The 15,948-nt window shown below is 37.5% G+C and overlaps 1 protein-coding gene and 1 pseudogene across 1 annotated transcript in view; one reads left to right on the top strand and one right to left on the bottom strand.

The window, feature by feature from the left end:
- Positions 1 to 229: 229 nt before the first annotated feature.
- Positions 230 to 15,948, top strand: part of DDX4 (DEAD-box helicase 4) — a 69,224-nt gene continuing 53,505 nt past the window's right edge. Inside the window, exons 1-2 of the mRNA XM_032280654.1 lie at positions 230 to 308; positions 7,590 to 7,647. Of these exons, the coding sequence (XP_032136545.1) occupies positions 240 to 308; positions 7,590 to 7,647 (127 nt within the window). The 5' untranslated portion in view covers positions 230 to 239. The remainder of the gene's footprint in view (positions 309 to 7,589; positions 7,648 to 15,948) is intronic.
- LOC116553984 lies at positions 11,285 to 15,064 on the bottom strand (annotated as a pseudogene).

Below are 15,948 nucleotides of genomic sequence, written 5' to 3'. Positions count from 1 at the left end.
TTGGGGAAAAGCCTAAACCTCACTGGGGACGTGGCGATTTCTACAATGATTAGGTAAGAGGTTCAACTAGTTTTTAAAGATAAAAAGGATGGAGATAAATGCCACCTTTAGATAGGAAGAGACCTAATTCTTTCTTTGGAAAAAACTTATGGGTAGTTTACTTTTAAAGCAATGATTCTGATGACATTGAGTCCAAATGTGCATTTTTTTTTTTTTTCTGACTAGAACTTGAAGCCACCATGGGAGATGAAGATTGGGAAGCAGAGATCAACCCTCATATGTCTTCCTATGTTCCCATATTTGAGAAGGTAATAGCGCTTAAAGTTTAGTTATTAAATGCTACGGATTTTATCAAAATTGAAAATCACTGTGGTGAGAGTTCTAAATTATACAGCCTGTGTCAGTGTTTATCTCCATGTGATTGTTATTAACTTTTATGAGGAGTAAGAGGCAAGCTAAGCCTCAAATAGAATACAATAGCTTGAGGCAATTTGATAATTAAAAGCTAAAATAGATGTAAAATATTAATGACCTAATTTAAATCTCAGTGATTTAGGACTTCTACAGGTGAAAGCAAACTTGTATGGAAAATCAAAAACAACTATTACGTTTTGGGTATATTTTGAATTCTGAAAATTGATTTTGTGCAAGGAGGGTTCTCAAGATAAATTATACTAGGCTGATTGAGTTGGTAATGTCAGTTTGTATGAATCCTCAGATCTTTTTTCTTAATGGCATTTGGGGAATTACATTGTCATTTAGGAAGATGGTTAGTGGGGTAAGTGTTTTGGATTTCAATTCTGACTTGGAAATTGGCTTTAAAAAGATTAATAGAAGGTACTTTAAAAGATAATATATTTTAAGAGATTATTTTTGCGTGTTATTTACTTGATAGTGTCTCTACAAGTTGATTTTTTCCCCCTTCAGAATTTCCAATTTGAGTGTATGTCAGTTCCGACGCTTTCTGATTTCAAGTTTTGCCTTAGTGGAAGTTCTTATTTTAGACAAAAATATAAAATATGCAATATTTGATCCTAGTTGAATTTGATCAATATGTGAAGTTTACATTGAAATACCCCAAATACAAATCTAAATTTATTATGTTTCTTCTCTTGGAACATTTTTTAAAGAAATAACATGTTACCTTTAAAAAAATTTTTTTTTAGTTTTTGTAGAGATGAAGTCTCACTCTGTTGCCCAGCCTGGCCTCAAACTCCTGAGTTCAGGAGACATTCTCAAAGTGTTGAGATTACGGTTGCGAGCCATTGCACCTGGCCTGTTATCTTTTTTTTTTGAGGCGGAGTTTCACTCTTGTTACCCAGGCTGGAGTGCAATGGCGTGATCTCGGCTCACCGAGATCCTCCTGGGTTCAGGCAATTCTTCTGCCTCAGCCTCCTGAGTAGCTGGGATTACAGGCACGCACCACCATGCCCAGCTAATTTTTTGTATTTTTAGTAGAGACGGGGTTTCACCATGTTGACCAGGATGGTCTCGATCTCTTGACCTTGTGATCCACCCGCCTCGGCCTCCCAAAGTGCTGGGATTACAGGCTTGAGCCACCGCGCCCGGCCCCTGTTATCTTTTTATAGTTCTCTTATCATAAAAAATATTATAGCTTTTTTGGTAAAAGAGGAGAAAGTCACCTACAAATCTTGCCCAATAGACAAGCTCTCCTGTTAAATTTATTTAGTAAATTTTCTTGTTTTTTTCCAGACATTTCTGTTGTTGTTTTTTGAGACAGAGTCTTGCTCTGTCACCTAGGCTGGAGTGCAGTCTTACCATCTGGGCTCACTGCAGCCTCTGCCTTCTGGGATCAAGCGATTCTCTTGCCTCAGCCTCCTGAGTAGCTGGGACTAGGGGGCGTGCCAGCACGCACAGCTAATTTTGGCCAGGCTGGCCTTGAACTCCTGCCCTTAGGTGATCCAGTCACCTCGGCCTTCCAAAGTATAGGGATTACAGATGTGAGCCACTGTGCCTGGCCCAAACATATTTTATGTAGTTTTAATGATAGTATATAACAGTAATTTTTTTTTGAGATGGAGTCTCACTCTTGCCCAGGCTGGAGTGCAGTGGTGTAGTCTCGGCTCACCGTGACCTCTGTCTCCCAGGTTCATGCAATTCTCCTGCCTCAGCCTCCCAAGTAGCTGGGACTATAGGCCACCACACCCAAGTAATTTTTTTTTTTTTTTTTTTTTTTTTTTTAGTGGAGACAGGGTTTCACTCTGTTGGCCAGGCTGGTCTTGAACTCCTGACCTCAGATGATCCTCCCACTTTGGCCTCCCAAGTGCTGGGATTATAGGCATGGGCCACCATGCCCGGCCATATAACAGTAACTTTTGAATCCATCTTTTTTCCACGCTTCATCACTATCTATTCCATGTTACAACTTTTGTAGGAATTTTAGTGGTGTTAGTAACTTACTCTGTTATTGTCATTAATGTTTATGTCTTGTTTTAATTTGGGAATATTTTTTCAGAAATGGAATTACTTGTTCCCAGGGCATTTTTTATAGTTCTTTTTCCCCCTTGTTCTCAATAGATTTGTTATAATACAAAGTTTAATTCACAGATACATACTTTATTCCCTCTGGTCTTAATAGCCATCTGTCCAATTTATTTTTTTAGTCTGAGATTTTTGTCTTCATGAAGTGTTTAAACAGCATACTGTGCTGTAGGGTGTTGTGAAAATTTATTGCATTGGGTTTCTGAGGATGACTGTCAGATCTTTCAGATTTACCTTTTTGGAATTTTTATGCTGTTCAATAACGTAGCTTCTTGAAACTGGGAATACTAAATTGAGTATGTTGACAAGTCTACCTTATGATGCTTAGTACATTTATTTATGTTTGGTGAATTTGTAGTATGCCTTTTGCATTTGTCTGCAGACTTAACACCTGGTGCTGTGCTGATTGTGCCATTATTCTTTGGCTTAGTTGACGTGAAGGAACATGGTGCAATCAGGATCTTTGCCTTCCTAGGCTGAATAAAAAGTGCAGAGATGGCCAGTGCAGTGGCTCACACTTGACATCCCAGCATTTTGGGAGGCCAAGGCAGCCAGATCATTTGAGGCCAGGAGTTCCAGACCAGCCTGGTCAACATAGCAAAACCCCTTCTCTACTAAAAATACAAAAAATTAGCTGGGCACAGTGGCACACACCAGTAGCCTCAGCTGCCCGGGTGGCTGAGGCAGGAGACTTGCTTGAAATCTGGAGGTGGAGATTGCAGTGAGCTGAGACCCAGCAACTGCACCCCAGCCTAGGCAACGGAGCAAGACTCTGTCTCAGAAAATAAAGTACAGAAACTAGAGATGAATACATTACAATTTTATATAGAAGAAATCTGAAGTCTTTTATTCCATTTCTTTTAAAGACACCATTTTGATTTGTTCTGAGTTTGCTTTTCAAGAGAAAGCTGGGCTTTTGAATTTATAGCAGCTCTCTCTGTGATCATCCTTTTCTGAGTGCATCTCAGGAGCTTTATTTGGAGACTAAATGTTGACCTATGCTTATATAATTTTGAAATAATAGGCCATTGTTCTAGTAGAACTGGTAGAATTTTGGGTAGAACTTCTCAATTCTAGATTTTGAAGTGAGTATACCACCTGGGGATGGAACAGTGAAAGATGTGAAGTTAAGAAAGAGTTGATAATCTAGCAATTATATAGTCCAGAAATCTTGATAATTAGGCATTTGCACATTTCTTGGAGGCTTATTGGGATGAGTATTAGAACGGATGGGTATGGTGAGTGTATTAGATAACTCCATTGCTTACTTACTAGCTGTAAGGCTTCTTGTTAACTGACCATGAAAGTAAGCCTGGTCACTTCTGTCTGATCACTTCTGTCTGATCTACTTCCAGTTTTTGTGGCACATTTCAAAAGCCAAAATCTCTTGTGGTTAAAGTGGAAACAGTAACTGAATAATTAGACCATCCACAATTACAGTTTTATTAAGCAGCAGTAGCAATGTTAGTAGTAATCGTTGAGATAAGAAAATAAATGTATATGTGATATTCCAACATTGAAAATAATAAGAATACAGGTGAAAAAAAAGTGTTCATCAGAATGCAAAAGGATTATTTGTAGCTGCATATGAGAACCCTTAAGTGTTAAATATTTGAAATTTCTGAATTGGTTCATTTGGGTGGTTTGAGAGATTATAAATGGTTTACAGCTAAGTATGTTAAATGGTAAGCTAATGACAAGACCTGTGATTCATTCAACATATCTTTGAGTCCTAGTAGGTGCTGGAGATAGTGGTGAACATAAGGTGCTTGCTGTTACAGATGTTGTATTTTACTGGAGAAGACAGAATAAATGCATTTGAGAACCAAATAATTATAGTGAAAAGTACTATAAAAAATTAGGGAAATGTGTGTGTGAAACTGATGTGGGATGCATTTAGTTGGAGAGGGAAGGCTTCTCTGAGACAGTGACTCATGAGCCTGAAACTTAAGAGAGTCCCAACAGGACATCATGTGCAGAGGTTCTCAAGGAACCTTTGAGAAGGAGGAGGGGTATTAGGGCAACAGGAAGAAGGCTAATGTATTAATTTTCTGTGGCTGCTATAACAGATTACCACAAACTGGGTAACTTAAAGCAACATTACTTATTCTCATAGTTCTGGAAGCCGGAAGTAAAAAATCAAGATGTCAGCTGGGCTGCCCTTCCTCTGGAGGTTCTAGGACAGAATCTTTGCTCCATCTAGCTTCTAGTGGCTGTAGGCATTCCTCAGCTTGTGGCTACATATCTCTTGGCTCCCACATTGCCACCTCCTTTGTCGGTCTTTGTGTTATCTCCCTCTCTCTCTATTATAAGGACATTTGTGATGGCAATTAGGACTCATGCAGATAATCCAGGGTAATCCCATCTCAAAATCTTTAACTGAATTTCATTTGCTCTGACCCTTTTATTTTTTTGCGACAGTGTCTTGCTCTGTCACCCAGACTGGAGTGCAGTGGCGAGTTCTCAGCTCACTGCCACCTCCACCTCCCAGGTTCAAGCGATTCCTTGCCTCAGCCTCCCAAGTAGCTGGGATTACAAGTGCCTGCTACCAGGCCTAGCTAATTTTTGTATTTTTAGTAGAAATGGGGTTACACCATATTGGACAGGCTGGTCTTGAACTTCAGATCTCAGGTGATCTGCCTGTCTCAGCCTCCCAAAGTGTTGGAATTACAGGCATGAGCTACCACACCTGGCCGTTTGAGCTTTTTTATGATAAAATTCTGTTGCAAATTATTTTTGATGTCTTGTTCAGAATTCACGCTTGGAATTTGTAAGTTGGATATATGTGGGATATTAAGTTCCATAGCTTGAAGATGATCTAATAAGTTTTTCGGTTCTTCAGTGCAGCAGTGTTTTATAACACTTGTAAAACCATCCTTTTTTTTCTTTTTTGGCTCTATTTACTCTATACTACTTTGAGCATTATAAACAAGAAAAATGTCTTCAGATTTTAAATAGAAAAGATTGGATAATTGTTCTTGTTTGTTTTAATGTCTGTGATAGTAATAAACTGAAACTTTTTTTTTTTTTAAGCTGTAGCATTACCGAAACCCCAAGGCATTTCAAGTATGCTGTTGTTTTTGTGCTCTTAATGATAACTCAGAAAAATGTTTGGATGACTCCTAAGCTTTATAAAAGTAGTTTTAAAAGTCAGTGGCTTTGTGAAAGAAGTTTTAGCAAATAGATGTTACCTAAAGATGCCTTCTTTGGTGCACTCTCTATAGGGTTGGGACTTAGTTAAATGAACTTCTTTGAAGGAACACTGTGACTATTCTAATGTAGTCAGTTGATTAAGATATCATCTGTGGATTTCCTTTCATTCTTAAATTATTAAATTCTGATTGTCATGTGCAAGATTTCTCTATTCTGAACTTTAGCTGTAATTAAAGAAAGCTTATGTGAGAAATAAAGGTGTAGATTAATGATAATAAGGACACCCTTAGAGTTAGAAGTAAGAAAAAAATTACTCAAATTGTCGTTAATCTAGAGCTGTCCGTAGAAAATGTTGGAAGGTTCCAAATATTAACTTGGCATTCAGCTTTTGATTTTATAACAAGATGAATTTTCTAAATCCAACAGTCATTCTACCATTGCTTATGTAATGCATGTGTGCTAATAGTAAATAATTTTCTTTAGCCTAAAGTAGGGAGAGTGGAATAATTCGTATTTGAGAGCAAAGACAGTCTTCAGCTACTGCTGTGACAAATTTGATTAAAATTAACTGTGAATATTCTAATGCTATAGCTGAGGATACACATTTTCATTGTAATTGTAATGCAGTGGCAGGTTGCATATATAGATAAATTGTTTTCAGTGCATAAGTGAATTTACAATGAATTCCTTTTTTTTTTTTTTTCTTTGAGACGAAATTTAGCTCTTGCCCAGGCTGGAATGCAATGGCGGGAACTTGGCTCACCGCAACCTTTGCCTCCTGGGTGCAAGCTATTCTCCTGCCTCAGCCTCCCAAGTAGCAGGGATTATAGGCATGCGCCACCACACCCAGCTAATTTTGTATTTTTAGTATAGATGGTCTTTCTCCATATTGGTCAGGCTGGTCTCGAACTTGCAACCTCAGGTGATCTGCCCGCCTCGGCCTCCCAAAGTGCTGGGATTACAGGCATAAGCCACCATGCCCAGCCAGTGAATTCCTTTTTAAAATATGAGAGTACCATTAATTGGTTTCATTATGAACATAGTAGAGGTTTTAAAATTTTCTGTAGTACTTTTCTAGAGCAAAGATAAGTGTTAAATCACTAATACTCTACTATTGTAGTATATGGAACTCTGCAAACAATAATGTATATTGACCAGCATTGATTTATTCATGTATTATTTTGTCTGATTTTATAATATTATATTTTCTATTTTTATATTTTGAGACAGGGTCTCATTCTGTTACCCAGGTGGGAGTGAAATGGTTTGATCTTCGCCCCCTTCAACCCCTGCCTCCCATGCACAAGTCAGCCTCCTGAGTAGCTGGGACTACAGGCTCATGCCACCACACCTGGATAACTTTTTGTATTTTTAGTAGAGTCAGGGTTTTGCCATGTTGCCCAGGCTGGTCTTGAATTCCTGGGCTCAAGTGATCCTCCTGCCCCAGCCTCCCACAGTGCTGGGATTACATGTGTGAGCTACCACACCAAGCCTGATTGTACTTTTCAGGAGTATGGGTGATTTAAATGACTGAACTTTTATTTTAAGTCAGGTGTCAGGAAACCCTTTCTATAAAGGGCCAGTTAGTAAATAATTTAGACTTTAAAGGCCTTACCTGTCTGTCACAACTTTGCTGTCGTAGTGCACCAATACAACTGTTTACAAAATCAGGTGGCCTACCAGATTTGGCCTGTGGCTGTAGCTTTCTGACTACTGTTCTAGTGATATATATTAGTGTTATATATACAATGTTAAAGTGAAGATGCCTTAGAATAATTAGTAAAGGAACATCCAGTGATCCAGAAAACCTTACAGTCTATCATTATTTTGTTCTGCACAAAGCTCAATTGTTGTAATTTTCTAGTATTTGTGAAATAAATGACAAATTTTTATTCAAAGTAGGAAACTAGTCTTTTCTTTCTTCCTTCTCACAGGATAGGTATTCTGGAGAAAATGGAGACAATTTTAACAGGGCTGCCGCTTCATCCTCAGGTATGTGTGGGGGGAAAAGGTAAAGCCCTTTTTAGTTTAAGGGTTTCAACTAGTGAATGAAGAACAAACTAGTAGGCATATTACAGAGGGTATTTAAAATAAATTTCTTAGTGAAAGTTCCTTCTGATTTGGATATTGTGGAATGGGGGTACTTCTAGTTAGAGGAAGAGAGAGAGGCGAGAGTATAGACTGTTACAGACTGTACTATTTGATTTAATGGGTTACTGTAAAACCTTTGCCCAACTCAGCTTCCAGGCTGCTAGGACATCATCAGGGTTCCTGACATAAGGGAGTGGGACGTAGGACTATAAGGTTGAAGCAGGTTACAATGCTGGTGACCTGACAGGATACTAACTGTTTAAGCCAAATCTGCCATACCCTCAGGATATTGTGAGTTTCTTTAGGATTAGAAAACTGATTTGGGAAGGGTCACAAGTGAACAATAGAAACAAGTGTCAAGGTAAAGGAACCCATATCCGTCCTGCTGCACTCTCCTTCCAACCTCACTCTGAACTTGTTTTCACTTGGGTTGCCCCTCCCACCATCATTTTTGTCCCTGGGTTGTCCAACTCAGGGTGGTTGTAGATTGGAAGACAGGTGGAAGTGGTAGAACTAGGCTGGGAAATTGAATTCATGGCAGTAGTTTTTCACATTGTTGAAGTCTAAAGCAGGATGGAATGCATTTGTTACTACATTAAAATTATTTTGGCCAGGCTCAGCGACTCTTGCCTGTAATCCCAGCACTTTGGGAGGCTGAAGTAGGAAGACCATTTGACGTCAGGAGATCAAATGTTCATTTGAGATCAGCCTGGGCAACATAGTTAGAGTCTATATCTATAAAAAATTTAAAAATTAGCTGGTCATGGTGGCCTGTGCCTGTAGTCCTAATACTTGGCATGTTGAGCATCACTTGAGCCCAGGAGTTCAAGGCTACAGTGAACTAAGATCATGCCACTGCACTCCTGCCTAAGCAATGGAGTGAGACACTGTCTCTTTTTTAAAAAAATTAAACTATGATGTATACATAACATAAAATTTACCATTTTAATGTGTACATTTCAACAGCATTAGGTTGTTAGGTACAGCCACATTACTCTGTAACCATCATCCACCATCAACTCCCAGAACTTTCTTGTCCCCAAACTGGAACTCTGTACCCATTCAACAATAACTCCCCATTTCCTCCTCTCCCCTGATCCTGGCAACCATCATCTACTTTCAGTGAATTCAAGTTACTAAGGCTTTACTGTGAGTCTCTGAATTGAGTTACTACTACTTTTAAGGCTGACTGGCATAAGGAAGAGGGCCTGGTGGCATCAGGTAGTAGTATTATCATTTCTCTTATCAAAAATTAGTAGATGAGGTAAAGCATTTTATAGTCAAAGGAGCTGCAGCATCAATGAAACCTGGCCCACGGTGGAAAATGCCCGTGGTGAGGTAGTTTCCAAAATGTGAGGGTAGTTTGAGAATAAATTTATCAGGTTAAAGCAAATCTATTTTCATGAACATCTTTCTTAAGGTCAAGGTAAATCTCTTGACAAAAGTTAAGCTTAAAAGCGGTGCCTTTACTATTTTCAAGATACGTTTATCTTTTATAAACATTTAAAATCAGTGGTTTAATATAGAAATATTCAGATTCTCAAAAGTTCTTGTAATCCTCCCTGCTGAAACCCCAGCAGAGGGCTAATTTTGCTTCTACCATATAAACTCTGTATGTACTTACGGTATTCCGGAAAGACAAATGAATAAATGTAACAGATACCTCTTAATATGTCTATATGCATAGAAGATTGTGTAATCAGAAACATGGTTTTTTTGAGGTTTAAACAGAAGCCAATTTTTGTAAAGGAGTGAAAGTTTAGGTCTGTAGTATATTAAAGCATAACACTGTTTTGTGTTGGAATTTTCAAGAAACTAGACTGAAATAACCACCAACTAAAAGCTAAGTTTTTTTTAGCATTAGACCTATGAATGTTTAGGCTGATGAAATGAAATATTAATGAAAATCACTAATAAAAATTTTGATTGCCTGCTTACCTTCTTCTAGATAGCACGTACTTTTGTAGTTCTTCATAATTTTTTATTTTTTTTCATGAAAATTTTCTTATTACGGAAATATAAACCAGGCCAGTGAATGTATGCCAAGCCAATACCTAAATATGCTTACTGTTTTAAAACAATGTAAAAAGGGAGAAATAAAATCTGAAACTTTAGCCCCTAAATTTAGCCACCATTGATGTTTGTTGACTCTGATTTTTTAGATTTCTGTGTATATTCTCACATACATGATTGTATACCACTGGTAAAATACATTAATACGTATATTCCTTTTATTATAAATACCTTTCTTGCTTTTCTTTTGCTTACTATGCTTACCTTCTATACCTTTTTCGTGCTCTTAAAATTGTATGTAGACATGCTTTTCTTTTCATTCTTTATTTTACAGAAATGGGATTCCATTATATCACATCTTGCTTTTACGTAATAGTCATGAAGCCCTTCTAAACAACTGGTATTATCTGATTATTTTCAAAATTAAGTGAAAAAAATTTCACATTACTTGGCTTTAAAATTTCAAATAGGAGCTGGGTGTGGTGGCTTATGCCTATAATCCCTCTGCTTTGGGAGGCTGAGGTGGGAGAATTTTTTGAAGCCGGGAGTTTAGGACCAGCCTGGGAAGCAAAGTGAGACACTGGCTGTACAAATAATTTTTTAAAATTAATTGGGCATGGTGACTTGCACCTGTAATCCCAGCTACTCACGAGGCCGAAGTAAGAGGATTGCTGGAGCCTCGAATTTTGAGGTTACAGTGAGCATTGATCGTACCACTGCCCTCCAGCCAGGCCTATGGAGTGAGACACTGTCTCTTAAAAAAAAATTTCTGCTGAGCCTTGCCTGCCTTGTATCTGGGGGTGGATCATTAAAATGACGACTCGAAACTCAGCCCTATGTGGAGGCACACTGATGGGCTCTACTGTCAAGTGATTGGGTCAGGGCCAGCCTATTTTGTTTGGGAGAGCAGGATCCTCTAGTCTCTGAGATTTAAGTTTTTATAGCTGTATATGCTAGTTTCAGCCTTCCCTTCCTCCCTCTCTGTCCTCACTGTATTGTGCAGCTCCTATGTTGCTTTTGCTGATTTGTTATTACTCATTTTTTATTTGAATTTTTTTTCTAGACAAACTGTGAGAGGAAGTTTTAGGGATTTCTTGCCCTCCACTTCCCCAAAGGAGCAATTCTTTTGTATGTATGTATCTTCTTCCTTTTTTTTTTTTTTTTTAAGAAAACTTTTTGCAAGTTGTTTTATTTGCAATGTTAACTTTTAAAAGGCCAATAAAGTTAACTGGATAACAAACTAGGCAGAAATTGCTTTACAAAAGGAGGGAAATGCCAAAATGCCAGTTTCTGTAGAGAACCCACAGTTCAGTTTTTTTCAGAGTAAAGAAAAAAAACTTCAGTCACACTGAAAGAAACTCAGCAATAGGTTTGGAATCTGTACTCAGACTACACATGCAATGACAGTATTCTGCTAATACAGTCGATTTGCTGTTGGATTTGTCTACTATTTAATATTAATAATTAGAAACTCTAGAGCACTGCAACTAGTATTTGGAAGAATCTTTACAATGTCAGGCACATTTCACTTTTCTTCATACCACTGGTTCTGTGTACCTGGGCTTACGCCCATTCAGTAAAGTCATTTTGATATTGAAGGGCTTGGGAATGTCCACAGGTGTTTTATCCTTGATCATATTATCAGCAGTCTTTCATGTAACAAACTTTTGATAGTAGCTTGCAGCCAGAGTAAGTTCAAAGAGTTCCTTGGTAAATTTTCAGGAATTCTTGGTCCCAAACAGGATTTTTATCTGTTCACTTTTCTTCTCATTATTCTCAGGAAGAGGAGGGTCGTCTTTATGGTGGGTGTACCACTGAATGATCTTTTAAAATACTGCATCATTAACATTTCATAAAGGAACTGGGTCATCATCTCCTTCAGTCACTTATTCCCAAATCTTTCAACATGATCTTGATAGTACAGATTGTTTGGTAATTTCCACATCAACCGCAAATATTTCTCCATTGGAACTCCATAACTAATTTAGGGCAGGCTAGAGGCTGACATGAGCCAGGCAGCATCAGCTCAGAAGGGAAAGGTGGAGGACATGGCTGCTCTGTGTATGTTTTTAAATGTGTGTTTTCTGAGCATATTTTGGTGTGTATTTTTAATTTAGAATTATTGTGCCTAAGATCTGTTTTTTTACTTTCCCCCATCACTGTTTAAAATATATTCCTAATTGATAATTGATTTTCTTATTTCTAATGATTGCATGGTATTTCATATACTTTCATCACCAAGTTTTATCTACCCCCGTTCTCTCTCCATGATAGGCACTGAGATTACCTCCTGTTCCCCTCTGCTACCATAGGATGGGCATTCTTATATATGTTCATTTATGGGTCCAAGTGAGAATTACTATGGATAGTGGACTCAAGTAGAATTACAGGATTACGGATGGGGTAATGTACTTAATTTGTCTAAATATTTCAAAAATTGCTCTCCAGAATAGCTATACCAGTCTATACACCTGTCATTAGGTTGTGAGGGTTCTCATAGCCCCACCAGCATTTGACATGATACAGTCTTTTAATTTTAACCAGACTATTTGAGTATAAAGTCAAATCTTTTTTTTTTTTTGGAGACAGGACCTTGCTCTGGTGTCCAGGCTGGAGTGCAATGCTGTGACCATAGCTCACTGCAGCTTCAATCACCCAGGCTCAAGCAATCCTCCTGCCTTAGCCTCCTGAGTAATTGGGACTACAGACTTATGCCATCGTGCCTGGCTGATTTTTAAAATTTTTAGCAGAGATGACGTCTTGCTGTGTTGCCCAGGCTGGTCTTGAACTACTGAACTCAAGTAATCCTCCTGCCTTGGCCTCCCAAAGTGCAGGGGTTATAGGCGTGAGCCACCATGCCCAGGCTCATTGTTTTAATGTGCATGTATCTGACTGTCCCTTCATATGCATGTTATTCTGTAAGTTGCTACTTTTGTAAGTTGCCTATTCATATTTTTAGTCTTACTTTTCTATTGGGCTAGCTCTTCCTATTGTTGATTGGCAGGCATTGTTAATATTCTAGATTTTAGGCTCTCTTCTGATTTAGACACTGAATATCTTCTTCTAATCTGTTGCCTATAAACTTTGTTCATGATATGCCTTACTAATCAAAAATTTAATTCTGGGCTGGGTGCCTTGGCTCATGCCTGTAATCCCAGCACTTTGGGAGGCTGAGGCAGGCAGATCACAAGGTCAAGAGATCGAGACCATCCTGACCAACATGGTGAAACCCCATCTGTACTAAAAATACAGAAATTAGCTGAACATGGTGGTGTGTACCTGTAGTCCCAGCTACTCAGGAGGCTGAGGCAGGAGAATTGCTTGAACGCAGGAGGAAGAGGTTGCAGTGAGCCGAGATCATGCCATTGTACTCCAGCCTGGCGCCTGGTGACAGAGCAAGACTCTGTCTCAAAAAAAAGAAAAAAAGAAAAATTTAATTCTGAAGTCATTCAACAATTTTTTTTGCTCCTTGATTTGATTTTGTAGTTTAAGAAACTCTTCCCTATCTCTGTCAAAAAGTAGCCTCCTACCCCATCCTCCTTAGACTTTTTGCCTTTCACATTTAGCTTTTAATCATCTGAACTCATCCTTTTTTTTTTTTTTTTAATCATGGTGGCCATATTTGAGTGGCAAATTAAGACATAGTGTATGCAGTATGAGTATACCTAAATGGCTCACAAAAAAGGAATCTTTGACATTAAAGTTTTTCTGGTCCTGGTTATGGGTTTTTAGTTATTGTGGAGTTTTGTTTGTGAACTGTGGTAAACTACACGTAATATAAAATTTACCATCCTAACGATGTTTAAATATACCATTGAACCCCTTTTATCAATATGGTGAGAAATAGGGATCCAATTTTATTTCTTTCCATATAGCAACCTAGTTTTTCCAGCACCGTCTAAGCATTCTATCTTTTCCCTATTAATGTGTGATGCAAATTTATCTCTTAACACGATTTTGTTCTTTGTTGTCTTAAAGCATTGGATAAAATCTACAGTTAATTGATGAGTAATAGAAATAACAAGCATCTAGGTTTTTCCTCACTTCAATGGGAATGCTCCCAAATTTTTATAATTTGATGTTTGCATTAGGCTACTGATATTTTTTTTTAATCATGCCAAGAGAGTTTCTTTTCATTTCTATTGAATATTTGTTTTGTTCAGGAATGGCAGTTGAATGTTATCAAATAGTTTTTTAGAATTACTGATTTCTGTTATTTCTCCCTTACATCTATTAATGTAGTAAATGAATTTTTAAATCAGCTTTGTATTCCTGGGATAAGCCTTACGTGACCCTTTTATTGTAGTATTCGATGAAATTAGATATTTTATTTAGCACTTCTGAATTAATGTCAGATTGGCGTATAGCTTTCTTCTCTCATGTCGTCCTCATTTGACTTTGGTTTCAAGCTTTTCATGTTTTCCTATAAGCTCTGGAATATGAAAATTACTTGTTTTTTACAAGTCATACAGAATTTGTCCATGAAACTTTCTAGGCCAGAACAGGTTCTTTAAAAAAAAAAAAAAAAAAAAAACTTTATTGAAACATAGTGTACACACAGATTCAATATGTATTTTAGTAAGATACACAGCATAAATGTACAGCTCACTAAATTATCACAAACTGAACACCCCCTCAAAGCCAGCACTCAGATCAAGAAATACAGCATGATTAAAAGCACCCTTGAAGCCTTCCTTTTTCTTCCAGGCACTGTCCCTCTGTCCAGAGGTGACTACTATTGTGATTTCTAACAGCATAGATCAGTTTTCCCTATAAATGGCAGTCATATAAAATGGCATCATACTCAGCTCTTCTTGTGTTGAGGTTTTCTCCAAGTTGTTAGAAGTAGTTATAGGTTATTTGTGGATGTATGATATTCCACTATGTAAATATACTGTAAATTAAAATATTGATGGTCATTTGGGTTGTTTCCAGTATTTGCCTATTACAAATGGTTCTTTTAAGAATGTTTTCTAGTTAATGTCTTTTGGTGGACGTAAGAATCTTCTCTTAATGTGATTGGCAGAACGGTAGCACTGGCGTTACCTAGAAACTTCTTGGAAATTAAGAATCTCATGCCCAACCAGTACTACTGCATCAGAATGTATGTTTTAATGCGATCACCAGGTAATTTGTATGCACATTACTGTTATACTCTGAAGTCTCTACTTGAATGACTTGACACTGAATTCTAAGTGTTTAGTGTTTCAGCTACTTGGGATAATGAAAAGGATTAGAAGTCAGGACAGCTGGCAGCCCTTAGTACCACTTTAGTTAAACTCTTTACCACCAAGTCTTTTCTCATCTTCCTTTAATTTTTCTCACTCTGGTTTAGGCAGATCTCTGTGGAGAAAGGTTGGAAGATTATTGAGTCCTTAGAGCTCATACTGAAGTCTCATACATAATTGAGTTCTTTTACTTAGTGGTTTTTTAGTATATGGATTTTTTTTTTTTAAGTTCTTGTTCAATATTCGGGCCTCTTCTCTGGATTTGGTCCAAGTATAACGATATTGGGAGATATTCTTTGTGGCTAGTTGTTGGTGATTGTGTACACTAACACACTAAATCCATTTTAAATGGACTTTATTTCTTTTGTTTTATTTTGGTGGGTTTCATAGTATTCAAGAAGAGCATCTATACCTCATCATTTATTAGTATTAGGGGCTTCTTTATTTTTATTGCTGTGACTTCTTTATTTTTATTGCTGTGCTTTTATTCTATCCTGTGACTTCATTGTAGAATCTTTATGTATAATATGTATTATGGGGATTGCCATGATATATATCAGTGACAGTATTTCATTACATTCATGAAAGTGAGAGCACTAATCCCTGAAACTACTGTGAGATTTAAAACTGCTAAGAATTGGAAAGGAAATGATTATATATTTTCCTCAGGATTACATGCTAATAACAATGTAAACTGGGTTAATTTTTAGAACCTGCTACTTTTGTACCATCATTTTAATTTTTATTTATTTTTTATTTACGTAGGTTTTTGGAGAACAGGTGGTATTTTGTTAGATGAGTAAGTTCTTTAGTGGTAATTTGTGAGATTGTGGTGCACCCATTACTGGAGCAGTAGACACGGTACCCAATTTGTAGTCTTTTATCCCTCACACCCCCCACGCCGTCCCTCAAGTCCCCAAAGTCCATTCATTGTATCATTCTTATGCCTTTGCTTCTTCAT

This window comes from Sapajus apella, unplaced genomic scaffold (genome assembly GCF_009761245.1).
Source record: "Sapajus apella isolate SASKATOON/1434 unplaced genomic scaffold, GSC_monkey_1.0 scaffold1, whole genome shotgun sequence".
Taxonomy (NCBI): Eukaryota; Metazoa; Chordata; class Mammalia; order Primates; family Cebidae; genus Sapajus; species Sapajus apella.
Note: the sequence above shows the minus strand (reverse complement) of the source record. Positions and strands in the feature narration are given on the sequence as shown.